This window comes from Mugil cephalus, chromosome 11 (genome assembly GCF_022458985.1).
Source record: "Mugil cephalus isolate CIBA_MC_2020 chromosome 11, CIBA_Mcephalus_1.1, whole genome shotgun sequence".
In the NCBI taxonomy this organism is placed as follows: domain Eukaryota; kingdom Metazoa; phylum Chordata; class Actinopteri; order Mugiliformes; family Mugilidae; genus Mugil; species Mugil cephalus.
Window position 1 is genome coordinate 7607829 of NC_061780.1, and position 27973 is coordinate 7635801.

General features: G+C 43.3%; 3 protein-coding genes across 5 annotated transcripts in view; 1 reads left to right on the plus strand and 2 right to left on the minus strand.

The window, feature by feature from the left end:
• Nucleotides 1-3804: 3804 nt before the first annotated feature.
• Nucleotides 3805-11193, minus strand: kel (Kell metallo-endopeptidase (Kell blood group)). The gene is made up of 18 exons (XM_047598474.1): nt 10606-11193; nt 9018-9333; nt 8638-8931; nt 8411-8532; nt 7123-7281; nt 6948-7019; nt 6667-6855; nt 6405-6565; nt 6198-6315; nt 6005-6100; nt 5818-5916; nt 5662-5739; nt 5304-5410; nt 5136-5225; nt 4975-5042; nt 4735-4895; nt 4572-4661; nt 3805-4495 (listed from the first exon to the last, which is right to left on the minus strand). Exons 1-18 carry the CDS (start codon nt 10630-10632, stop codon nt 4349-4351), a joined length of 2394 nt encoding a protein of 797 aa, XP_047454430.1. The 5' UTR covers nt 10633-11193; the 3' UTR covers nt 3805-4348.
• A 654-nt stretch (nt 11194-11847) lies between these two features.
• On the minus strand, nt 11848-27825 carry zyx (zyxin). 2 transcript variants are annotated; one of them, XM_047598476.1, is made up of 10 exons: nt 27538-27825; nt 20838-21073; nt 19554-19825; nt 18645-18740; nt 17333-17908; nt 16122-16263; nt 15322-15491; nt 14201-14379; nt 13592-13712; nt 11848-13501 (listed from the first exon to the last, which is right to left on the minus strand). In XM_047598476.1, the coding sequence occupies exons 2-10, from the start codon at nt 21058-21060 to the stop codon at nt 13388-13390; spliced, it is 1893 nt and encodes a 630-aa protein (XP_047454432.1). In that variant the 5' UTR covers nt 21061-21073; nt 27538-27825; the 3' UTR covers nt 11848-13387. The 2 variants fall into 2 exon arrangements, with proteins under 2 accessions (XP_047454432.1, XP_047454433.1); XM_047598477.1 differs by lacking the exon at nt 27538-27825 and adding an exon at nt 26867-27437.
• fam131bb (family with sequence similarity 131 member Bb) overlaps nt 15403-27973 on the plus strand; it is a 40313-nt gene continuing 27742 nt past the window's right edge. For both annotated transcript variants that reach the window (XM_047598482.1, XM_047598483.1), the window contains exon 1: nt 15403-15533. The gene's annotated coding sequence lies outside the window, so the exon portion shown is untranslated. The remainder of the gene's footprint in view (nt 15534-27973) is intronic.

Genomic DNA, 27973 nt, shown 5'->3' on the forward strand with positions numbered 1-27973 from the left:
GCGGTCACAATAATCATATCAAGGAAGTGGAACACCAGCCGGTGGTACCATTTCTTCGATCTGAATCTGTTGCGGTAGAGAGCAATCAGGGAATCAAGCAGGCCCATCCCACCGTTCTTGTTGTATTCTCGCACTACAGCAGGGCAGGGAACAGTGATGTTAATTTTCTGCTTGCGATCCCATCTGTAATAGTAATAATAGATTACTTGTTTTTTGTTTATTTATTTATTTATTTGTTGCCTTGCGGTTGTCATATCACTTGACAACATGCAAGGTGGTGTCTCTCACCATGGCCATCTTCTCTCCGAATGCCCCACAGGCGGCTCTCTTCAGACCAGCATCGGTCTTCAGGTTGACTCCAGGTAATCTGTTGCTACGAACAGTGCCAGTACAGTGAATTCCCTGCTCATCCAATGTGACTATGAGAGGGACACTAGTGAACCAATTGTCAAAGAAAAGCTTGTAGTTCTCCTCCTTGGGGATTGGCTGGGCCAGTTGGAGGACAACATTTCCACTAGCTCCAACATCTGGCAGCTCAGGAGGTTGGTCGACTGTCCCAGTATAGACCTCAAAGTAGTGGGGTATTACATCAGCTCCTGCTAAGATGAGAATTCTATAGCCCCACTTCTTTAGTTTTCATGGCAGATACCGTTTCAACCTGTGTCTGCCCTTGAATGGCACCATCTGCTCATCAATGCTCAGCTTCTCACTCGTTGGAATTGAGACCAATTTGGATGTCAGGTGAGTGACCAGAGGACGTGTTTTGTACAGGGGATCATCTTGCTCCTGTCCCTTGTTGTTGTTGATGTGGAGGGACTTCTTGATGGCTTCCCATCTGTTGAGGGTCATTGTGTCGGCTGCTTTGGCCGCTTGAGTGGCTTTGTTCCAGAACATGCGAGTGGCTGACAGGCCAAAGAGAGACCTGTAAACCACAGTGCTGAGGAACTGCTCCAACTCATTTGTTGTGAGGTTTAGGGGCTTATTGGGGAACTGAATACAGATTTCATTCTTCTACAATAATTTGAAGAATGTCTTCAGAGAAGAACCCCCTCAAGTACTGGAGGACAGGATGTCAACAGGTTTTGGTCACATTGCCTAGGTTTGCCTACGTACAATGTTTTTTTCATCCATGTCCTGTAATTATCAGTAGATTGTAAAGTAAAAAATTGACCATGATCATATAAATACATGCAAACACATGTCTACACACACGTATGCTGAATTAATTTGAATACGTATCACTGAATATGGTTCACTATTTTTCCTCCTCGGGTTTCATTCAGATTATTTGTCTTATCTGGATACATATACCGCAGAAAAAGGTGTAAATGGCCAACTGATATGAGTGCTTCTTACATGTGGATCATTTAACTTGAATGTTTTCTTAAGGGAGTTCCAAGTAGCAGGTGCAGAGTACTTGTTTTAAGTACTCTGCAATTAAAACAGTGTTTACCAAATGCAGAATGAGTTCAATAAGTACAAATCATTGCAACGTAAACAGTAATTACTTTGGGTTTTTGAGACGTAATGGCATATTTAGGATATGTAAGTGTAAAAATAAGTATTCTTTAATTAGCCACTATAATAACTATGGATATATATGTAACATTGGTTGATGTTTTGCTTCAAATTCAGCTAATATAAGTGATTTAGGCTGACTTGAAGGGGCAGAACATGACTGTGATGGTGATTTGGTGCTTGTGGGAGACAATAGGGGTGACTGTGCATGGCACCAGCCTCAAAAACAGCAAACTAACAGAAAGGCTCAGAAAGGCTTGACAGAGTCAGAGTGGCGGACGCATCAACTGTGAATCACGGCTTCAAGTGGAATTGCTGCCATAAAGACTGGCTAAGAACAACAACGAGTAGAGAGCTGCTTGGTCCAAGAAGCACAAGCAATGGACATTGGACCAGTGGAAATTTGTTCCAACGACCATGTCTTTGTGAGATGCACAAAAGGTGAGCAGCAGGTTTCTATTCACTGCGAAACATGGAGGAGGAGGTGTTTACAGTCTCCCAGCTGTGATAGTTGGTAAAAGAGCGACTACTTCGAAGAGTCTAAAATATAAAACACAAGACGTTTTCACCCTAAAGGATTCCGTCAAGATAAATTGTTTACCCACCTGTACATTTGCTATTACACCATTTAGCCAGTTGGGGGCAGGCTCTGATTTATTTTCTCATCTACCAATCAGTAAGTCCTGGGCCTGCTTTAGGGAGGCTTTCAACTTGGATGTAGCTTTCCAAGTGTTCTGTCAGGAGACGGGACCTGTCTTCTTCGCATTGGTGTCTGTCATGACTTAGCTGGTGTGTACTTGAACCAGCTCAGCCTTCATTTTCCTGTTTTTGTCAACTTAAGTGCCAGACAAGTCTTGGCCTCCTTCATCTTGTTCTATTCAACTACAAAGTCTGCTTCCAGTTGGATAATTCTTATGGAAGAACTCGTATGCATTCTCTTTTTCTTGAAGTTCTACAGAAAAAACTTTCACTTCCTGTATTGCCTGGTCCCTTTCACGAGTGAGCAGTTTGTTCAAGGTCTCGGGTTCTGTTCGTAAATAAAAGGATTGTTTTTTCTCCTTCGCATGATGCTTCATGACTTTCACCAGGTTCGGACCAGACTGCATGAGTTGTAACTTTTCCAGGTGCCACTGTTGTCTTTCCATGTTTCCATGTTCCCAGTTGGCATTGAGTTCCTGCGTAAGACGTGACTTCCCCCTGGATTTGCTGATCCATTGGTTGGGATTGAGTTTGGACTAGGACAGCGCTCGGTCATGGCCGTTGCTGCCTGCAGAGCCAGTGTTTTGGGGCAGTACAGCAGTCCTCTCCTCCGCTATGTTGTTACATGTCCACTGTCTGTAGATCTGCTGTTCTTTAGATGGTGCCGGCTGAGGTTGGGGCACTACTGCTGGTACTTGAACAGGCAGTGTTTGTGGTATGAAAGGTACGAAATGGGCAGGTGGTAGTATGGGAGGTTTCTGTTCGAGCCATGCACCATGCTGATTGTGTATGTTGGCAGGCTTCATCTGGTTGGCTGGTGGTCTGAAAAGCTGCTGTTTGGTTGTTGCAGCAGGACATGTAGGCACTGTCCCGAACAGCAGTTTGGGTGAAGAATTAGGCCAGATGTGATTTGACATGGCATACTGTTCTGCTTTTTGATTCCCTTTGTCTGGTCAACAGCTTTGTCCTTTTGTCCCTGCAACATCAGTGTGTTGGGTTTAGTCTTGCCTAGTGCTGGAAAGTACTCCTCATTCAGCTGAAAATCATCTATTTTGAAGTGGACTCTTTTAACAGAGGACTTCTTCTCAACATGTGTCTGATTTGTGGCAGTCTTGAACATTGTCAGGACGCCTGGTGTCCTTTTGTGGTTGTCTTCTCTTTTGGGTGTGTTTTGCTGTACTGGTTTCTAATATCAGAGCAGGGTCGTAATGAACAAACTGGTCCTCAGCACTGGTGAGAAATTACCAGACCCATATTATATTCCTAGTGAGGAATTTGGCCTGACATATACAGTTATCTAATTGATAAACCTAGTGTGTACACTAAGGACAGTTTGCACTTTGAGGGCAGGTGTCCTGCCCAGCCAGAGACAGGGAGTAAAGGCAAAACCTTATGATACCTGGTAAACAAATAAGAAATGGCCCCTGGCTGCGATGACGTGCAATGACGTTGCACAGAAACCCGTCTATAAGAACAAATGATAAGTTTATAGACTACCATACATTGTCAAGATAAAACTCCCCCCAGCCATTCAACATGTGACGCTTCACAAAGAAACTTTGGGACTCTCACCAAAAAGACATTTTCTTCAACAAAGTTTCCAAATGATTTTATTTCCATCAAAGTTTGAGGCCCAAAGTAGTGTTATTTCACACACAAAAATCATAGACGAGAACAAAGCCTATAGAAAATTATGAAACATATTTTTGTAGCACAGCTTTATATTTCTTACATAAATGGTCTGATCCAAGATGTTTTGTGATAGTTTTGTGACATTCATCAAGAAAGCTGATTATGTTTTTATATGTATATATATACATTAGTCACAAAGGACATTTTACAGGGAGGTAGATTATTTTAAGACTGCTGTTTTCATGCTAAGTACGTCCACCACCTCTGAAAAGGAAACATGAAAATAGTTACAAAAGTTTTTATTTAAATAAATACTAAACAGCTTGTGCAAGTACTGCAACATTCAGATACATATTAACAACAACTAAGGCTAAAAGAAAAAGTGTATTTTCCATGTTACATACTGTAAGTACTCTTATGTAAACAACAGTTTACCAACATCTCCATCCACAGAATAGTTGTAATAAATGAAGTCCTGCTTGTCGTTAGAGGAGACTACTCAGCATATTTGTGATGGATTGTGCTGAGTCTTAATGGAGCACTGTAGGCTTGTAGGACACAGGCTGGATTTGGCACAAAAGACCGCGATCAAGAAGGAGGGCTCCAAGGGCATGAGTTCACGGTATGGGTCAGAGTCACAGTTAACCTGGAAAATAGTTATATTAAAACACATGGGATGGTTTGTGGACGGAAAGATGAATCAGAATACAATGCTTCACTACCTGAGAAAACGATGTCAGAAACAGATGAGTGTGTGACATCCCAGAGAGGGACGTGTCACCGGGGCGCTGCTGTAGACTCTGATGATAAGCCTGAGGAAGAAGAACAGGTGAATAACGTGCAGACGTTTGGCGGCGACTCTTAAGCCTGAAGATGACTCCTCACCTGCAGCGCCACCTGCAGTGCAGAATACTGCACCCACACCTCCTGCTGCTGCGCCGCCGACAGCGAAAACGCTCCACCTCTGCCCGCTTTTTCATTCACGGTGAGGTAGTGAGCCCACACGCATTCCCCCACAGCCCGCACCGTCTCACTGTGGGAGTAAACTACGACACAACGGAGACATTGATGTGACAATGCAGAAAAACTGTCAGATTTGTGTAGATAAATGTGATCGTCTCTTACTCTCAGGCACGAGTAGATGGAGGATATCTTTGGCGATAAGGAAACCCGCTGCACCAAAATTCATGGCTCTGTTGTAAAACAAAAAATGCATGTACTGTGGTTATGACTGTTTATCTGATAATATGACAAATGACGCTGCTTTAGCTGCTTTAACGCTTTACCTGGGATAGATGGGATGGAAAAGAGCAGGGACAAACATTCCCATAGGAAAGAGGAGCTCATTACCAAGAAGAACTGGTGTGACGGAGAGACTAAAGAGAAGGTGAAGAGATTAGTGAATGCTCATTATCCACTGTCTGTCGGCTTGAAATTCTGAATCTGACACTTACATATCAGCAGCCTCGGTCTGCGCAGTCAGGAGCTTATTGCGTCTCTTTTGCCACAGAGACAGGAGATGGACGTAGTTGGAGAAGAAGCTTTGTGCACTGACTGTCACCTGTAATCGAACATATTGCATGATCAGTGGCGGTTACCTGTTTCTGACCACACATCCCCAGTCAGTAATTAACTAGAAACTTAAAATATTTATTCTTCCATTTAATGTATAATACATTCATAAGCTGTGGTGCTCAAATCCATCACCTGTCAAATGTTAACTGTATTCGAAAAAAAAGAAAAAAAAAAGAGTTGGAAAAGGGTTCCACCTGGTGAGACAAATCAAGAGTCTTTGTGAAGTCTGTAATGTACCTTGGAAAAAGGCAGGTCAAGCTCAGCTTCACTGGAGATCTTGCTTCTTGTCCACAGTCTTGGGATCAAAGACTCAACCTGAACGAAGGCAGGTCACAGGGCTGGTGTCAAGCTACTAACAAACATATTTTTACCCAAAGTAGTTTTGCGTGTTACCTTTTCCATGACTTGCTGAAAATACTCCTGATCTGTCCACTCGAGTTCATGCAACATGGACTTGAAGGAGGAGAAGATATTTTGAATCATCTTCTCTGCCTGTTGAACAAGAAATACATTTATTACCCTCCATATCACCTGATACTTCCATGTCATTCATTTATCATGTCTCACAGTGCCTCCTCACCTCTGTGTGAGCTGTCCTCTCTCTCAGAAGGTGTGTGAGCACCGAGTCAAATCCTCTCTCGGTCTCCAGCACGCAGTGTTTCCAGCGAGGAACTTCCTGGTGAAATGCCACACGATGGAGATGTGACTCACACAAATCGATTTCACATGTTTCCGTATTGTAGAAGAGTTTAATGTAAAGTACACGGACTAACCCCTTCAGTGTTGCCCAAAGCCACAGAGAAATTCTTTGCTGTTTCAGAAAATCTGGAGTCCATGGCAGGCATCAGGGTGTGCAGCAGATTTAATATCATGTAAGTGTGAAGGGTTCCGCTGATGGGAATCAAATGACAAAGACGAGGGTTACAATAGAAAGAGAAAAGGAGATGTTTGATTTTGATTCATTGCATGTCCGTCCGTACCTGGTGGTCTGTTCGTGCTTGTTCAGCCATTTGTTAATGATGCGGGACATTTGCACGATGTAGGGTAGGTTATGCAGAAAGACGTGATCGTCTTCGGTGAGGGACAGTGGATGGAAAGTGGCCTTCAGGCAGCCCAGCCAATCAATGGCCGGGGCTTGTTTCTGTGTTTTATACAAACAACAAAGTGTAGATAATAATACATAATAAAAAAGACATGCAATAGATTTTGCAATTACAGCAGAGCACATAGAACTCCCTGTACCTGTAGTTCTTTGATGGTTATACGCTGATGGAGAAGGCCTTTCAACAGGCGGTGCTGCAGAGGCGAAGCTGCTACGGCAAGCTCAGAGGACAGAGAGATGAACAGGCCCACATGGATCATCCTGCTGCTCTGCCGGGCTCCCAGCAGAGCCAGGTACCTGTCACACGATGCCAGGAAGGGACGCAGAGTCTGCATGAAAGGACACTAAAAACATTAGCGGGATGCTTGAATATTGTCGTATTCATTAAAATATATTTAGTGAACCAACAGGGATAGACCACCTCAGTTGTAGCTTCAGACTTCTGTGTTTTGCTGTTCCACTGAATTGGGATCAAAAGATCTGGCTGGTCGATCTGTGGACAAAGACGATGCTTGAGTTAAAGTAGCTGCACAAGCCTACTTTGTTATTTCAGGGCTGCAACCAGCATGTTGTAAGTATTCTCAGTGGATACCAGCCTGTATGTATCTTTTGTTTGTCCCGTGGGCAGTTTGGTTTGGGTCTTTGCCCACATAGAGATTGAAGAAGGGAAAGGTGGCGTAGTCTCTCATCAGTAAGCTCAGGGTGGAGTTGAAATCAGTTTGATTCCATTGGCCAGATACTGCCCAACCTCCCAACTGCACACAAAGTGGAGAAAAAAAAAGTTTATCACAAGGAGAGAAACTACCAAGTGACTTTTAGTTCATCTTTTTTTTTTTTTTTTAACCAACACATCATAGCTCATATATCAGAGCTGTATATTAGAGAGAATCTGGCCAATTACGGAATGGACTGTCTGAGCTATCCCTCTATGCTGATTGGTTCTGAGCTGGTCAGGTGAAAAAGAAAATATAAAAATATATATGTCACAGAAAGTTACGGGAGCAAAAGATTAAAACGGAAAACTGGATGTCAACTGACTTCTACCTATCATGTGAGGTTAATGTCAGTTTCTCTCTTTGACATTTGTTAAGATTTTATGCAGTTAAAATAAAGTCACACCCTCATTAATGTGAACCTTGATCTGAAAAATGCCCAACACCACTTTACATATGAATGAAGTTTGAAGTTAACCAAGCCTTATGCTAGCATTATGCTAGCTAGTTATCTAGACTAAAGGCTTAAAAAAACAGCAGCTAGCATCATATATATATATATATATATATATATATATATATATATATACCTCTCAAACCCATGTGTGCTTGTAATTTATATCACTGTAGATGGACAAATTTAATTGAATTACTACTAAGTTATTATAGCTACCGTGCTAATGTTATAATGGCAATACCAAATAACAGAAAAACTAGTTTAATTTTCACTATTTCAGAGTATTTATAATTTTTCTCAGTAACTTCAAACTTTTAACGGTGATGGTTGAACACGTGAGACTGAGGAGGAGGTAAACAAAGCTCCATGACTGAGGCTCATTTAAGATATTTAAAGTAAGTAGACACTGGGATATTTAAGTCAGGGCCTTTTACATATTGACAGACATTGGTAATAACATTTATAGGCCCATTAATGGTGAAAATAAGACATTTATTTCAACATAGACATCCGCTTCATAGGGTTACACTGTAGAATCTTCCCTCTTGGCCAGTCTCTCTCTAATATAAGGCTGTGTAATATATGAAATTACAGCCCCCCCTATTGGCCACAAATTGTCACTTAAAATATAACGTTTGATTTTCCAAATTTTGGTGTGTGGGTTAAGAGACAAGCCATAAGTGAGCATAAAGGATTATCATGTGATTATCATACTTTTTGGACGAGTGTGAGGAAGGGCTTGACTCCAGCAGTTTCTATAGATCTGGTGTCCAAGCAGGAATTGTAGAATCCGTTCATATTCTGCACTGCTGAACTATTCTGGTTGTCACTTGTTTCTGACACACAAAATAGAGAATAAAAGCACATTTTACATCACGCAGTTAATATGGTTTTGTTTTTTGTTTTTTGTTTTTTCAACAAAAGGCTGCAGACACACCTACCTAAAATCTCCCGGAGATACTGCAGCAGCACAGTTTTTCTGTTCAGCGTTTTATCCTCCCTTGTGTTTTCTGTCTTTTCGTTGCGTCCGCCTCTCTGTGACCACTCAGACTTTTCCATGCGGTGTTGTGGGTGTCCAGGGATACCCTTTCCTCTTTGTCTCCCACCGCTGTCCGGTGAAAGTCTGTCTGATCCACATGCCAACAAAAAGTAATCGCAGGGCTGTGTGAAGGGATCAGTGGACGCGGAGAGACGGGCAGAAGCCCACTGACAAGCGGGGGAAAGACATGGAGTCACTAGAGTGAAGAGAGAGAGTTAGAGTTAGACAGAATGTACAGTTTATATGATCATGACATGGTCATTGTATTTTCCGAAGGCCTACCAGGGCCTGCATGGTTGCTGCTCTCAGTGCCCAGACTGTGATGCACATAGTAAATTAGTCCCAGCATGGCAGCACATAAGGAGATGCCCAGGAGGAGAAGAAGCCGCCTTTGATGTTTTATCCACACTGGCTTCTCTTGGAGCTGGTGCTCGAGGTTAGACTCTGACAATTGCTGTTGTTGTTGCCCAGGCTGTTGCTGGCTTTGTTGCTGGACCTGCTGGGGATCTTGGGTCGGGAGCGGCAGCTGAAGCAGAGGTGGAGGCTGAAGGCCCTTCTCAGGTTGTGGCTGTGACAACGGCTGGACTGATAGCGGAGGCTGGAAATAAGAGAAACAAGTGCACTGTAAGTAGCCCATCCAAAACACAGTAACTGTGTTATATATTCATTATTGAATCCCCATTAGTTTATGTTAAATGATGGCTAGTCCTTTGAGGATTCACAGTTCCCCTCTAATGTAAGTGCACAGAAATACACACAGTTTAATGGCACCAATGCAGACTGAGCCCTCTTACAAGCAGAAGTTAGAAAGATTAGTCCGCTCATACCAAACTTGCTTGTAACATTTGAAAGCCAATTTATTCAGACATTAGACCTGTGTCATAGCTTTGCATGTCTGCAATCGTAGAGCGGTTTAACCAAAGGGTGATTGATCGCCAATAAGTTACAAAGAAACAAAGATTTTTGAGATAGAAAATTAGTTTGTGTAGCAGTGCATAAAATCACAGTTTCCCGGAGCAGTCGTTTCTCCAGTGTTGCCTCGTAATAAAAGTAAAAAATCCTCACATTGGTGCAAATGGGACCAGAAAGCTTGACTGAAAAAAGGTTACAGCCATCACTCATTTTCCAGCCGTCTTCTAACTGATTAAACAGCTAATGGCTTCAAGCCCAAGCAGCATTGATACAGCCGTGTCATAAATCCAGAAACACACCAGCATCACCAGTCTCCAGCCATGCGAAAGATTGTTATTTGTACCGATGCTTAACTCAGCACTTAGGAAGCAACAGTGAACTCCCGTACTCATGCCTTTCAACACATTAAACACATCGAGCTTTGATCAAGTACACCTGAGGTCATTTCCACTCCTCTAAAGATGGACTGCAACTCTGCTAGGACAATACTTTGGTCAACTTTTGTTGTTTTTAAATTGACGCATTCACATGAACATGAACGGCCATTTCTTTCCCAGCAGCTTTAGTTTAAGCAACAATAGGTCCCTGTGAAGGACGGTACTGGGTTTATAGGAACCTGTGCACGGTGGACAATATTCACGTATTCCAGTTTACTTTAAGTAACAGAGTAATTAAATATGATGTGTTGCTATCATTTTTTTTCTCTTTCTGTCTTTTTACCCGCTTGACTGCACAGTAAACCTTCTGTCTGTCAGTATAAAATACTGAATAAAAAGCGCTTTTCTTTGTGGCATTTTAAGCGGCGCAATTTGCACAGACTGCAGGCCTCATCCAATCATTTCAAAACCACATAACTTGAAAAATATGTTGTCCCACGAACTTGGAAGATTCTAACACGGTTTCCAGTAAACACAGTTTCAAAACAACACAGCAGCCATTTTTGTTTTTGAGATCTTACCGCAAGCTCTATTGGCGTTTCACTCATTCTTGCCCTGTGTTTTCCCAGCGTGTTGCATCCTCTGTCTCTTACGTCTCACGTGTGTACATCCTCCTGCTCCGTCAAACAGCTGTCATCTGGGCTCTCTATCTCTTTCCATCACTCACTTCTCTACTCATCTGACACTGATAAAAAACAACTCTGCAGGCTACGTCTCACTCTCCCCTCCAGAATCCAGATCATTGAGTGTTCTCCTTTTGGACTTGCATGCAGATAATCTGGGGTTTGTGGAACTTAACACACGCACCATAAAGTGTGCGACATGTACCGTCGTCAGTCGTCTGAGACTGGTAAGTTAAGAGCAACACACTGCTTTTGAACTGCATTAAATGAGGGCGAGAGCTTCTTCCTGGAAACCAGTGAACGCACGGAGGTGCACATGTGCACACATCTACTGTCGTCATTATCAGCGCAACACATGGCTGTGGACAACTGATAGAGCAGTATGGCGTCGTAGAGGTCACGGTTTCACAGCGAAGCGCATCACTGAGAGCCTGGGAGAAAACACGTACTATGGATGTCACATGGAGGCCAGCCAGAGCCGAGACACCACAGAATACAGTGGCAACGATAATTACGGCTAAACTAATTTTGGCGCAACATATTAGTGTGTTTTTATTTATCTATGTCTAAGTCTGTGTGTGTATTGCTTTAGTAAAATTTTACCATTTAAGAGGGAAAAACACAAAAGAACGTTTGGTATTTAGCAGTTTTTCTTTATTTGTTTGTCTTTTGATACAGCCAAAAAAGGAAGGGAATGGGCTAAATGATTTTTTTTTTTTTTTTTTTTTACACATTCACACATATCTAACGTATAAAAAAAAAAACAAAAAAAAAACAAGGCATCCACATGTAATAGAATAGACACAGATGCCAGATAAAAGCAACCGTGAAGGCATCATCTTACGTATAATATCACATGGTGATGACAAAGGCTGGACCACGAAGGTGGAGTTGTTGGTGGAAACCAAAGACAGAATAATATTCAAGGAAATGCCACCACTGCTTACATATCTAGCATGCAATGCTGAGTCACTATTGCCATGTTTTGTTCTGGTCATTCTGGTGTTATACTGCACCAGGCTTACCGCAAGCACAAGGAAACGTTTTTTTTATATTGAAGAATTCATTTCTGTGGCTGCAAACCAGGCTCAATTCAAAAGTAACAATAGAATACAATTATGGAGAAGGCACGTCGCCAGGTTAAAAATAAGACCAAATAATGTAACCATTTATCAGTGAAATACAGTACAGATAAGAATAAATCGTATATAACCGATAACAGACTTAAGTACAAAAGCGGAGTAACAGAAAGAATAGTGGTATTCGATGAAAAAGATCAACACCAAAAAAAAAACAAAGGGCTCAAACAAACAACATACACGACTGTAGAATCATTAAATCCCATGTAACTGTTCCTCTAATCTCGCTAACACCTTGAAAGTATTTGATCACTTTGTTTTATCGTCTGCTAACTACAGCTCAGAAGCCTCTACAGTTCTATTGTCCTGCTGTTATTTTAGTGTAGCCTTAATACTTAATAAGAAATAGGTCCATAAATTATATTATTTAAAGCAAGAGGTTCTAACTACCTAAAACTAGATGGCGTTTACTTAAATAGAACGTATCATGTGCGGGAACTTTAGAGTCAAAGTGACAAGAAAAAGATGTTTCACTTCACTGATGAACTGTGCAACGGTTACATGACAACAGGTCCTGTTTTCAGCCATGCAGCTGACAGTTACAAAAAGACTTTTATGATATTATGAGATCCCAGGCGAAAATCTGCGCTTTGTTCATCCAAGAAGCATGCATCTAAAAATACTTGATTAAATCAGCTCTCAACTATTTTTTTTTTTTTTTTTGTAACAGCAACAGCTGATTCTTGTTCTTCTCTTGCCCTTATACAGTATGATCAAATAGAGAGAGCAACATGACATAATTCAACGCATGCCTGTAAACCAGCATATTCACATCACAAAAACGAAGAGCCACATTCATGGTTTTTATCTTTTTTTTTTCTTTTCTTTTTTTTTTTTTGCGTTGCGTTGTAGCCCTAGAGGACTGGCTGATATAAAGCACTTTCTAAGCAGGAAAAGCATCGTTAACCATGCCGGCTGACATGACACTTGCTTAAGACATATCCTAGAAACAGCCAATCGGAGTGGTAAAATAAATGGGTTCCTGGTGTCCCCCGGCCTATGGTACCAACGCAAGTTACAATGCTCACAGGGAAAGAGACCAGCCAGTAAAACCGTTCATATGAATGTCGCTCGTTTCATGTTGCTACTAATATTAAAGTGAGAAAAGGAGAAAGGCAACTGCTCTTTTGGCCAAAGGACTGCTCTTTTGACCAAACTGTTCTTGTGCAAGATATGCTGGAGATTTTAGCGTAAACATAGAATTGGCACAAAAAAAAAAATACACTTGAGTACACAAAGGAGACTAAATGGGAGATTGGAAAGTTGGAGATCTGGGATAATAGAAGAGGGGAGTTTATGTCAGTGCAGTACATTACCTCTGCACCAAGAAAAGTGAATGAAAAGAAAGGAAATACTACACTGGATCTGCATGCAAACATACCTTTTCTTTTCACACTGTACGTTCTCTCTCTCTCTCTCTCACACACACACACACACGCACATATACTGAATAAAGCCCTGTTTGCAAAGGCAAATCGGCAGCTGAATGAATCCTGTGCTTATGGATTTGGTTCATAGTAAAACTCCGCTGCAGCAGCCGTTCACTGCGCAGCCTGCTTGGCTCGCTGGGTGTGGCACTTCATACACAGGATGCGACCATCGAGTGGATAACAGCCGTTTTCATCAGCTTCTATGGAGAGGGGGCGCGCACAGTCCTGCAGAGTAAAGGAAAGCGTGTATTTAAAGTCTCGCTCTCTGGTATGCGCTGAAACGCTGCGTTACGTACGTTTATGCGCACGTCTTACCTCACAGCGGTAACACTTCAGGTGGAAGTTCTTGTCGAGGGCCACCACCCTGACTGTCTCTTCGCTGCCTGCGGCCGGAACAATGGGCTCATTGCAGCTCACACACAAAGGGGAGAAACGCCTGTAACAGAGGGGAGGAGAGTGGCCATTGGTTATTTACCTACAAATCCTCACACACACACAGTCATAGTCATGATGTTCTAATTAAATGTTTCGTCTGTTGCTACCAGGCCTGTGAACTCACAGCAGTGAGTAATAAGCAGCTTCGCCATGTCCGATTATTTTAAACACGGTCTAGCAGCCCAAAAACAGTTTTATCAGCAAAAGGTGGCGCAAGTGATCCAACGTAATTGAGGAAGAAGTGTTGCTGCTGTCGTGACTGTCCTCCTGCACAACCTATTTTATCAGTAAGATTAATGGGGCACAACAACTGATTTGACCTTAAAAGTGCAGCTAACAATTACTGAAATTTTGCGCTGGCGAAAGTCAGAAGAGCTACTAGAGGCTAAGACATTCTGTGCCAGCCCTCCTCTCACTTTGCACGGGCAGTAGAATACGTCACACAAGATAATCGCGCCTCAAACAAATTAACCAGGGATCTGGAGCCACCTGTGGTAATCCTGGACACAGTAGGGGTTGTTGTTGTCATCGGTGATGAAGGGGGCCCCCTCCAGTACACAGGAACAGGTGCTGCAGCGGAAACACTGGGCATGGAAACACTGTCCCACCGCCTTCAACACACGGTCTGTGATCCTCTCCCCACATCGGGAACAAATTGCCAGGGAACTCTGGAAAAGGAACATAAGCAACATGAAGATATCAACTCGTTTACATATTGGAGGCGCACTTATTTGAAGTGATTTTGTACAAACAATGTAATGTAACTAATGTTAGCTCGGTGGTGAGTTGTTGTGGATGTTGAAAAACAGGCAGCGAACCAGCTGAAACGGACCAACATGGGCCTATTCCGTCCTTCAGAAAGCCTCACTGATGTAAACATGATCTAGTCCCTTCTTATTTAAATTATAATTGTCTGACAATTTTCAAGCCATGTAGTGAGAGCTGCATACCAAAACCGGAATTTATTTCAGGTTGAATAGCCAGCAGACAATGAGGAGTATCTGCTGTATTTGACCAAAACTGTACTGGATTAAAATAACTTCCCTTTAAATGAGACAAAACCTCAGTTCATCATTCTGCATTTGTGGCTACAGTGTAACAGTGCTGCAGTGAATCTTCTCTGATTTTATTATGTTCATGGTTAAACAACATCTACTGACTGGACCAACCCCACCTGTGCTCACTGTCAAAACTAACGTATGCTGATATACCAGTCATGTACTAAACCCCCATTCAGACTGTTACAATGTTCGGTTCATGTTGAAGCTTCAAAAGGTGGTAAATCAACTTATCATGTCAAAGTTTGTGGTGCTGCTAAATGCTATTGAATTAAACACTTGTGTTTTTTTAGCCTGAGCTGTTGACTGAACAACACAGTACAATTCAATGGTACTACAAACGAGACTACAACAGAATCAACAGCTCTCTCAGTTACTTTAAAGAAATGGTGAATACCAAACCTTCATAAAGCTAAGATTTAGTGCATGACTGCTGTATTATAAATGAATTAGTTTCCACCAGTGTACCTAATAAACTGGCAAGTGAGTGTACATTTTTAATAGCACATGTTAAATGTTGCTGCATATGTGAACCTGTGTGTGTCTCCTCACCATGTAGCAGTCTTCACACTGGGGCGAGCCGTCCCTGTCATAGAACTGCATGCCCTGCAGGGGGCGATGGCAGCTCATGCAACAGAAGCAGCTGGAGTGGAAGAGTTTATCCATGGCCCTCACTGCTGGCTGAGTACGGGAGAGAGCCTCGCCACACTTCCCACAAACCTCTGAGGAGGAGAAGAAGATATACAAACAGGATTCATAAACAAGTAAGATATACAAACAATGTTACCCACAAATACATCCTTTTTACTTAGCTCTGCTAAGATTAAATACAATGTTTAATCAACCAATGACATTAGCAGTGATGTGATACATGTTATGGATTTGTTTTGTGTACACACTTCTATCCAATAGAACTTCAGTACAACAAAACAAGCTCAGTTGAGAAGGTCACAGATTTGTTAGCAAGAAGTGGAAAAGGAGAAAAGTATATGAAACAGATAAAAGGCTGCTACATGTAAACTGTAGCATACACAGAATAAATATATTTTCAAAATTGGTTTGCATGCAGCTACCCTAAATCCTTTCTGTTTACGTGATGATCAAATGTTCATGGAGGCGTCACGTAAATATTATTTTTGCTAAATCTTGTCAATATTGTGCAAACTAGCGGCTGCTCATTGACAACAATTAGCAACAGTGACGCCCACCATTCATCTGCATTTGCATAGCTAATTGTAGTGTGTGACAGAAGTTATGTTAAATGGTTTTGTAATTAGTATATCAAAAGCAGAATGTGTTGGTGTGAAGTCTGAAATGAGTGTTGGTTTCTGAGCGTTTCTACATGTTTGTACCTGTAGGAGGGGAGGTGATGACAGGTGCGTTTGAGTCCATGTCTTTGATAAATTCCCGGGTCATTCTCTCCAGCTCCTCCACTTCCCTCATGTTTAGAGGAACGCCTCCACCTGGGATGGGAACTTGGGCAGGAGGTGAAGGCTGTTTGCACGAAAACACACACGCAAGAAGCCGTTAGTGAATATGTGTGCATTATTTATAGTTTCACGAGAAAGCATTATACATTTTGTTATTTATGACTGAGCAATATGGTTTGAAGACACTACACTACATCTATAGCCTGGTGTTACCAGATTCAGTTCTTATCAACACACCACTAGGTTTTCATTGTGGAGCATGCTCCAGTCATACACTGATTGTTGCTGTCACGTCTATGTCACCGTTATAAAATTAGGAACATTTAACCCTCACGTTGGTTTGAGGCTGGTGTGAACTCTCCCACTATGTTCTGGACCAGATCACACCAGCTGATCCTGGTCAGAGAGAATCGTCTACGCAATCTAGTGTCAACCGAGTAGTTTACCCGATGTGTCTTTGGAAAAGTGCTGACCGGACAAAGGTGTCTGGCAGCACACTGCGCACCTTCTCATCGTGTACTTGTAAGGGTTGTTTTCTCCACATAATCCAGATGCTTGATCAGACTGAGCGTGTTGTTTATATGCAGAACGCTGGTACATGACCCACGGAGCAGCAATAAATGCCAGCGCCCACCCACACTCACTGCTGGCGCTTAGGTTTCGATGTGATCATTTCCTGAAACCCTGTTTACTCCACAAAATTATGACCAATTACAAGAACATAGTGCTGAGGGTGTATCAGGACTTTATCTCAAGTGCCCTGTGAGCACAAACCAAAGTTAAATGCAACAACGGGAACAATACTCCATCAATCAGTCTGTGATTGGAATGAAATACAGGCGGGAAAGCAGCAGAAAAGTCTGTGCAGCCCTCCTACAACCGGTACATTCTGAGCTGTTTTATTCTAATGAACTTAACTCCAGGTGATATGACTATACCATTAGAAAGTCAGCCATTGATCTGATTGGTTCAGCAGATCTTTGCTGAGGTGTAATCTGTTCCCAACAGAGCAACTTGAGACCAACCTTCCCAAATAAGCCAGCCCAAACCTACATCTATTAACTATAGACTGAATTATTTGTACTTCTGGTTCCTTTCTACAATACACATTTAAGTAATTAACTAATACATACTGTTGATGCAGGGGGAGATCTTAATTGTTGGTTAAAGGAGGAGGGTGGAGACGTCATGGTCTTGGGCTGAGGTGGAGGAGGCACAGCAGCTGGAGGGTTTTGGTTAGCGTTCACCTGACTGACAAACGGTGCGCTCTTCACGTGGTTAGGGGACGGGACGGCGGCCCTGTTGGCCGGTGCAGCCGGAGGCGCAGGCGGAGCAGCGGGAGGTGGAGGGAAGGAGCTGGTGGCTGTGGAAGGGGGGGGTTTTGGTGCGCTGCTGGCCGGGGCGGGCATCTGGTTCAGGTTCTGGTTGAGTTTTTGTGCCAGGGAGGCCGACGATGTCGTCATTCTCCCTCCAAAGCCAGACTTGGGGGCCACAGCCGGGGCCTTAGCGAACGGCTGAGCGGCAGAGTTTGGTGCGGAGTTGTGATTGGCTTGTCGGTTCGTTCTGGCTTTGAGTTCTTCGGCCCAAGGTGCAGGAGGCGGGCGGTCTCCCATTTCAGGAGGTGGGAGGAAGGAGAGCGCTGGTTTGGGGGCGGTCGGGGGAGGAGCTGGTGGTTTGGGTGCTGGTGCTGATGAATACTGGTTTGGTTTCTGTGAATAAAACAACAAAGTTATCTCGTTACAAACTTTCTTACTTCAAAACCATGAACAAATAAACAGCGATATGACACTTTAGAGACAGTGGTTCACTTCCAATGAACATTAATTCACCACAGGGAAGTTAATATGAAGAATGAAACACGTCTGTTATGCTGAATGAGGCGCTTTGATTAGAGTATTAGCCCTACAGTTTGACTCTCTGTCTCTCTGACATTTATTTTGCTGTTTTGAGCCAACGTTGCTCCGGCCTCTTCCAGAACCTCCACGTCAGATAACACTCTCCATTTCTGGCCCTCTCACGGTCTCTGGCAGAACACTCTGGCTTCATCGCGCTCTCCGCTCACTTTACTGTGCATCACTCTCTGTCTGCGAGTGTCGGCTCTCTCCGCGTGAATCACCAGCCACCCGTCATCTTGTTATCTCCGTCGTGATACGTGTGTGCAGTTCCAATCGGAGCTTCCAACCTGAACAGATGAGGAGGGGACTCACGACACTAACTTGGCATCTCCCCAAACTATTTCCATCGACCTACCTCACTTAACTCCTTTTCTCTGTCTGACTCATTCTTTCCCTCCCTTTTTATTTTTTTTTATTTTTTACAGTTGCCTTCCTGTGAGTCAAAGCCTGCTGTCGTTTTCCCTCTCATCTGTTTATTAGTTCTGTAGACAGCACAGGTCTAGATGTCTCATGTTTTTTACAGGATATTCTCTATCTATGATCTTTGTACCTTGGGGTTGAAAGGTCCCCTGGTCTCCATCTCAGACAACAGGTCGGTCAGAGAGTCGAGCTGTTTGTCGAAGCTGGTCTGCTTGTCCGTCACTCTCTGGCAGAGGATGACAAGAGGGAGAATTAACCACAAACAGTACATGTATCCACAGAAATGTAGAGCATGATGGAGAAAAGGATGCATGGAAGAGTCAAGAACAGAAAGGAGGATAAAGCAGAGACTTTTGAACACACATGAAGATGTTATGCTTGCATAGTCGACCAGCCGTCTAAGTGTATATGCCGAACGGGACGTAACCTAACAGTATAAAAATTGTGGCTCCCAAACATTTATTTGGAACCATTCCTGAGGCGGAAACCCCAGAATGATGATAAACAAACTTAATGAGATGATAAATGATGATGGTGAATAAATGAATGCCGTTCAAATGTTATTTCTCTGGGTAGATGAAAGAGAATACTGCATGTTGAATTACTTGATTCTCTACTCACTGGGCTGTTTACTGAGAAGCATTTAGCATAAGCTCTTTGTTCATTTAAACATGAGGTATACTAGTGATTTTCAAGCAATGCTTTATTTTGTACTTTTTAATACAGTCAAACCAACTGGAACTAATGCAGCCCTACAATAAATATCTCAATAATGAACCTTCCGTTGCATGTCTTAAAACTATTTCAGTGACATAAATTGGGAATAATCCTGTTGGCAGCATTAAGCTGGGACTAATGCTAATATAATTTGTGGGAAAATCTGAGAAGACAGTACACCATGGACTAAATGTGGTCACACAAGAATGCCCTGCAGTGTCCTGTCTGATTATCCAATTACGTGTAAATGCAGTTAACATGCAGCCAAAGGAAGAGGCATGCAGACAGTCGAACCTCGGTGAAGATGCGACGCGTAACTTACCTGCTGGTTCCCGACGGCGCTGGGAAAACTGGTACCAGAAGCGGGGAGAGGGGGAGGAGGGGGAGGGGGAGGGGGAGGAGGAGGGGGCGAGGGACAGGTGGGTGGACAGGCGCTCTCCTCAGGCGGAGCTGGGAGGGGCAGGTCATCTGCCACTGGAGGTGGAGCGGGGAATGCGGGAGGGGGGGCGTCGGAGGCACTGGGGGTGGTTTGGCATTCGGGGGGAGGGGCTGGCAAGTCATCATCCAGTGGAGGAGGAGGAGGGGGTGGGAAGTCTGCCAAAAATTAGGATCGGTTAAAAGCCATCGCACGAAACAATGCAGTTTGTTATTAATTCACATTTTATCATGAGTTCTTTAATAACATGTCCATGCTAGAACCAAAAAAATCAAACAGGAGCATGTAAAAAAAATAGAGATGAAAGATGAAAAACTTTGCAGCATGAGTTGTATTTGATGTCCTTTTCCTTTTTATATCTTTGCAGAAGTGAATTTGAACTATCTGGATCCGTACGCCTATTTTCCTCCATTAAAGGTGCCATCTTTACTAACTGCAGTTCTTCAGGTGGCCTGTACGAGGAATGACTTTTATGAAACGCCATTCAAAGTACATCAAGGCTTAAATGTATGCATAATTAATTTGAGTGACAGATGGGTGACATAACAGGCTCCTGGCTGTCTAGGTGTCACTCACCCACATCAGCTCCACATCTTTGCTCATTTTTGGAATAGCCAAGAGTTAGGTGGAGTCAGGCAAGAATGATTCAAACTGCAAATTATAATTTTCTACCTGAGAAGCTCTTTAAAATGTTCATCTTTAACACACACCAATGGCAACGAGCTCATCTGACATCTGCAGCAACTTCAGGTTCAGTACCTTGTCCAAGAACCAAGAACCGAGGGCCGGGGCCCAAACCTCCAACCATCCACAAGCCGTTCCTGCCACTTGACCCACAGCCACCTTACACAATGCTTTACCCTAATTCCCCAGCTTCAGACTGAATTGTGTGAAACCAGCGGAAAGAATGTGAATACTTCTTCTTCACGCATGCATGAACCGTACTGGTCACAGACTCCACAGGCTATCTCTCATTTAGCTGGCTGGTCTGTCCGCATCCAGTAAAAAGGTGTTTTTTTTGTTTTGTTTTGTTTTGTTTTATCATCTTCTCAAACTTGGCGATCTTGCAGTAGAAGCAGCACAGGGGAGAATAGGTAAGGGTTGATCTCCTGATGGATAAAACTTAAGACGGAAACAAAACTGGTTTTGAACACAGTGTAAGGTAAATACCGTCACAGAGCGAAGGGGGCGGAGGAGGCATGTCTCCCACTCGTCCAATAACAGCCGTGCCTATCGGTGTCGGCGACGGAGCCGAAGGAGGGGTCTGGCTTTTGGGGCGCGGCGGTGCCACCGACGCGAACTTCTTCGGCTGGTTGTAGAAAGACGGAGTGGTGACTTTGAGGTTCAGAGAGGACGTCACCACGAATGGCTTGCTGCTGCCTGAGTCCTCCATTTTGCGTATTTATCTGAGGATGAACACAGGGAACATAACGGACAATTAGTCAGGGTAGTTTTTTTATGAGGACAGAAACATCTCAAACATCAGGATTGTTAGACTCACACCTCACATCATAAAACCAGCGTTAATCAGCTGAAGATGGTCAAAGGGCTTAGAGCCTTCAAGCATTTTATTGGATGTTATCAACATCGATGACACAGTTGCAAACTAATTATAAACAGCTTTACAGATTGTAATTAAGTCACCAGTCCATTGAAAAAAAAAACAAACTAAATGATGTACACTGAAACTGATCAGTATTGAGGCCGTATAATTTGTTTGGCTAGAAATTGTAGGTATCTGTAAAGCAGATATTAAAACTCAGTAGCTTCCTGAAGTTACATTTGTTTTCATTCTTTCTGTGCAAAAACATCCTTTATTAACTGCCAAAGTCAGAAACCTCTGCAGACTGGTGACTACTGTAAACATTTAAACAGGGATACAGCTGCCTTCAACCCTAAAGTAAAATTAATTAAATTGAGTTTATTGTGGCTTACAGAGTGTCTTAAAATGTATTCCCGTCTTTTGAGAAATAGCAGTAAAGAAGCAAATAACCCACAGGCATTCATCAAACCCCGCGTTACAACAAAAGGCTTTAGGAGTCTGGTGCAGAGTGAGTGAAAAGTGTGTGAGACTTTCCTTAGGCCATGCATACAGACGCAGTGGCACTCCCAGATGCCGGAGATAATTTACAGCATGTAACATATGGCTGTGTGCGCTCAAATAAAACACAGGAATACCGGCCGTCGCAGGAGAGTCCACCACTCTGCACCAGGGACGGTAGCAACTAACATTTTCACGCGAGGTGCGTCAAAAAGAGCGCAAATATTTACTTCACACATGCCGGTGGTTAAACAAACGTCCATGTCACTTCCGTGCTTCTGCCGAGATTCCTCACAAAGTCTGAAGACATCTCCCTGAAGACCAGGGAGCCCAAACATGACCTTTAGTAAAGAAGCACGGTTGTTCTTAGGGATCCCACGACACACACACACACGCACGCACACGTCTGTTCACACACAGGCTGCCACAACTCACTGGTGTCCTCACAAATGCCATAGCTTCTGTGAAGGAGAGTCACTTATAACTTAATAATTCTTCAATGAATGTGGATTAATTGTTCGCCTGCTCAACTGGAGCCACACAAATCCATCCACGTAAACCTGAGACCAGTCAGACTGGAACACAGACAAAAAGAGGAGTTTAAGTAGGATCAGTGTGTTTGCAGCTTTCTGAAGTTGAATGTTTCTTCCAAAGGAGAGGAATTTATGAGCATGGTTTTTTTGCTAAAAAAAAAAATATATGGTAATCTCGATGATGAATTAATGAAGAGTGAATAAGGCCAATATATTAATATACTAATATAACTAATTATTTAATAACTAACATTTAGTTATCTATAGGAGAAAAGCCACCGTGAAATTAACACAATTTCATTTAGATATAACTGAGTTTGTAATTGGAGAACAAGCGTCCTAAAGAGTGGATCAGGACTTCAAAACAATTATCTATATATAGACTGGGCCTAATGACGGCAAAAGCTAAACAAACAAGGAAAAAGGTTTGAGTGTTTCATCCTCATTCCTCTTTGCCGGGACGCACAGGCAACACTTCAAGTTCTGACATGACAAAAAACAAAAACAAAAACAAAAGTCTCTGTTGCTCTTGAACTCAACCAGCTTCTCAGATGAGAAGTGCAGCACTTCTGCTTTTCAGGTTGGCTTCTTTCAATTCAACTTTTATTTACCTAACGCTGTTTTAACCATATGCACTGATCAGGTGTGACATTAAACCCACTGACAGGAGAAGTAAATAACATTGATCATCTTGTAACAATCCCATGTTCTGCCGGGAAACTTTTGGACCCGTCATTCACGTGGATGTTACTTAGACATGTAGCACCACCCTAGACCAGACCAGACACCTCCACCCTATAGCAGTGACACTCCTTGGTGGCAGCAGGATGCAGCCTGACACACGAAAAACAAAAACTGAATTCACTAGATCCCAAACTGATCAAGTATCTGTGGGATGAAAAACAGAGGCCTCTCCCCTCCACTCATAGGACCCAAAGGCCCCCACCAGACACCACAGGACCCCCTCAGGAGGCCCCTGGATGTTGCACTGTGTCTTGAGCTAGTCCAAGACGTCCTTTTACATAAGTATATTAGAACAATCATGTTAACTACACAGAGACATGAGTCATCCTGGGTGTTTTTAAAGCGTTTTTGAACACCCGTCAAAATTACCAGCTTTTTGACGGGTATTTCAGCAAAGGAATAATGGCTGATGATTCATCAGCCATTATTACCACAGTGTCAACAGATCACAGCTCCGCCACCACAGGACAATGTGTCAACCATTCAGTGGAAAAAGTTCTCAAATGTCTCTGGCACCTAAGTGTTACCGAAACATCTACGTACACACACGTACTCCCGCCTAAATAATTCATAAATTTGCTGTATGAATCGATAAGGGCAGATGGCGACGCTTTTACCGAGCGGCAAAGATCTATTCTACGTCTAGGTCGAAACACACAAGAAAATGTAGCCAGGCTTGATACGTGCAGCGACTGAAAGAAGGAAAAACGGCTCGAGGAGCTGAGTTGATCTGGCTACTTATTAACATGGTATCTAGGTCTACATCATGCTGAATCGCGCAGACTAAGTGCAAAAAAAAAAGCCAAGATTAAGCTCTGAGCTTTTAATGAGGTTTGCATGTCTGAGTATCAACAAACAGAACACTTTCTAACAAGAGGCTTTCTGAAAAGGACTGCTAGGCAAGGGGTCCTTTAGACTGCGCTGTTTCTAAGAGAAAATATTCAATACACTCCTGGTCATTATTCAACAGTGAGGACGACTTGTGGTCAGGTTTCATCTGTTCCTTGATACACTCATGAGGGATGTAGCGGGGTGAGATCAGCTACACACTCGCAGCACACGGCCCCAAACGTCCTACTGCAAAATCTATCTTGTAACCTGATCCTCGAGATGAGAGAGACCCTCAGCTGAGGAACATTTTTGGCAGCGCAACTCAATGACATCACCTTTTTTTTTTTTTTGCTTTTTCTGCTTCCCTCTAATCAACTTCTCTTTCTTCATATCTTTGCAGCTTCCCTCTGTTATTTCTGCCCTTTTAATGAGGGTTTTAGCCCACTCTCATGGTACGATGTCAGACAAATGCCCTGTGGTGCGCCACAAACATTTTCATTTCTTTTAATATCTCTCCTCAGCTCTTCGTTCATTTCTCACCCACCACTTGAACTGAATGACATCACTTGAGGCCGCATTCGAACATTTCTTCTTCAGAGCCGTGTTCGAGGATGGCATCGCGTAGCCTCGTATAAGGGCCCCAGGATAAATTACACACTGTACTCTGGGGCTTTTGAACGTCGTATAAGCTCCACATGGACGGGCAGCTTTTACAGACTGGAAAACAGGCTCTCGACGAGGTCTGGGTACCAGAGCCCAGTTGGTTTTGATCCCTTCATACCAGGAACTAATTTATACATAGGTTTATACATGGGAGAGAGCGTGAATGTAATCACCTTTATTACCCTGGAGGATATAAAACCAGCAGGGGTGTTGCAGTCATCAGAGTGGCTGCAGGATCGCTGCCCCGGAAATTACGAGACCTCTTTCAGACTTAAAAGAGACACAGCATCCCAGAAACAAATCTGTTTTGTGGCAAACTTTCTATTATCTTTGTGTTTTGTCTCAGTGTGGATAGTTAAACCGAAGCAAGCTGTTCCCTCTAAGGACACATACTAAAGGATGCAGTAGATGTTCAGGTGGAGTTTATCCTACTATATAAAGGAAACTCTGCAGCGGCTCATTGCTCCAAGATTATGAAGGGACTACATTTAGTTTATATACTGTGCTTCACACGCCATCAACATGGTGATGCCTCATTAAAATGAAGACATCTGCCTTCATTTTAGGTGCTGCATTCTTCACACAGTCACATTTTCTTTAAGCAACACTACTCCCACTTAAGTCCAGCCAAAGGCAACAATAAAAGAGGTAAAAGTACAAATGAAAGCAAAAACAACAAAAGAAATAAAATATAAACACGCCGCCTATTCTCTGTTTATAAATGTGGTACAGTTAAACAAAGAAAGTCTCAATGTGGAAAGTGACAGTACTTCCAGTAATTCCTTCAGTGTCTAGTCATGTCATTGTATCAGTGGCTAGTCTGTTGTTGATGAAACTCTCTATTGTTCTGATGTTAACTGCACGCCCAGTTTCTGGGAAAGCGTGTCTAGGCCACGGGTCACTAATGCAGAGACAAACATCCCTTTTGAGTCCAATCTTACAGGTCACTGGACAAGCATTGAGCACCAGTGCTGCGCTCCCTCTCAGTCTGGAGTTGGAAGAGTAACTGAACGGGCAACATTTCCAAACTGGTAATAAAATCAGCCGCTGGACTCGCCCCGACAGCTCTGTCTGCTTGAACCAACACGCAGTACAATCTAGGCCAAAAGAAGAGTCACAAGGCACATGAGACGAAATCAGAGTGCAAGCCAAGCGCTGATCTGAGACGAAGGGATGCTCTAAAATAACTTATCTGCTTTGACTCACGGAGGCTACAATTAGGGAGGTTCCCTCGTCGCCCCCGTCATACACAGAGTCATCGCTTCATTCACAATTTCTTATTTGCCTCACCAATTTACTGGGGCGTCAGTGACCACAATTCCAGTCTTTTTCGGAGACAAGCACCGCACGAAACTCCGGATAGAGCCCTTCTTTCTTCTGATAAGTTATTCTTAAACACAGCTTACTTACTATGGCCTTGGGTTAGGGCTCTCTGATAATCAGAGGATTTTCACATTCTCGAGGTTGTTGAAATGCTTTGGGCAAAACGGCACGTCCGTGTGGGCCTGTAATCTCTCACACATCACTTGTCAGTGCACAGAGCTGCGCATCCTCTCATACATGTCACCAAACGCAGCGAAGCGCGACGCACTCACCGAGTATCTGGCACAATCACATCAATTCAGATTTATTTATATAGTATGAAACCCTGACAGCAAACACTAAGGTGTTTAACAGGAAGAAGCAGTTTCATAGTCATTCATTACAATTATTATATTTAGACTTTTATCCTTTCTGTTTCCTCTTTTCACTGAGCCACATGTCATTTTCGGTAAAGTTGGACTGAATCCTGTGCAATGTAACACAAGAGCTCTGCCATCATTTTGGCTGAATTGTAATCGATTGGAAGGTTTACGAAGCAAACACATGTTTGTTGTCTCTGTCAGAAAGCTACTCATACTACTTTATCTTTCTGTTTGAGGTCACAGTAGGTGGTGGGAGTGGTGCTCTGGACTGAATTACATTAAAAAGAAATAGTTTACTCATTAATAGGAGAGGCCCATCCACAAAGTGAGAACAATAAAAGATTGAACCTGATAAAAAGGTTTCTATTTACTCGCCCACTATCAGGGGGTAAAGCATGTTATACCTTAATGCTACGACACTGATTTGACAGCTGACAAGAAAGAATAGCTGTGATAAATAGTGGCCGCTAGGCAAATTAAACACACTATCATCATCATAATTACCATAATCATCACCGTCATGGTCCAGACTAACGCAGACTAACGCAGACTGCAGATATCGTTGTCTGTCTCCAGCTACCAAAGCTAACGCTACGTACCAAATTCATTTCGTCTATTCCCGAGCTACGTCAGCTTGTCCCGTTTCTACGTTATCTTACAAATTTGCGCCGCTGTCGTCCGAAATAATGCGCAAACACTCACCTGCAGCTCGGGGCTAGCAGCTACCGTGGTAAACCTGTGCGGCTCCTCCAGTCAAACCAGCGGTGACGTTAGCTCCTACACTCCCACAGGCTCAGCTCGGGTCACAGGGTTTCGGCCGTGAATCGCTTTAACGCCGCCCCATTTTCTTCTTACCTCATATGGCAAAAAAGAAGTCGGCTTCCCCGAACGGCGTCTGTCCCTGGCTTTAATGCATTTTCTGCTCCGCGGAGTGGATAAAAGCGTGCATCGCTAGCTAGCTGGCTGCCTGGCTTAGTCAACTTTTTAACCGGACTTCCTGTCTGAGCTTCCGCATAGCCCGTGCCTTATCGTGGGTTACCATCAGCTGGTGGTGGCGTGGGGACGTAGGGTCCGGTCAGAGAGCCTGGTTCACGTCCGCCAAACACACATGCAGCCCGGGGAACACCGTCCACTTCAAAGTGTCTTCTTATCACCCGGTCAGATTTAGCTTATCAAACCACTGATATGACATTCCCATGTAAATTAGCCACAGCTTTCATTCAGTAGCCAGAAAACCTCATGATGCTACCTCCACGACTTAAGACCATACCTTATTAGGTAGTAACCCCCCCCCCCCCCCCTCAAAACTTTTCTGCCATCACCTCATATTTTTCTGATCTGATCTGATTCAAAACAGATGAAAGAATACTCACGCTGTTGATGCAGCTGCAGTGTGGCTCTCCCTTTTACTTCCCTCCTCTACCTTCTTTATTCTGTTTCTCCTCTTTAGTTCCAAGCTAAGTTAAGAGTTGTCTGTAATGGCAACTTCTCTTTCTCTGTTCCCCTCTCTCTGACTATTAGACCCTCCCACTGTGCTTTTCAGTCTGGAAAAGGAATGACACCATCCTTCCAAACAAGTTCTTTCTCGTTTGACTTTGGCTCAGGACTTGTGTATTACTATGTAAACAGCACCTCTCTCTCTCTCTCTCTCTCTCTCTCTCTCTCCTTCTCTCTCCGTGTGTGTTCATTAACTGTCCAGCCGGACCCCTCCTCCTCCTCCTCCTCCTCCTCCTCCTCCTTTTCCTCCTCCTCCTCCTCCTCCTCTTGCTCTCTTTTCTCTCTGGATTCTTGCAGCATTCTTCATTCAAT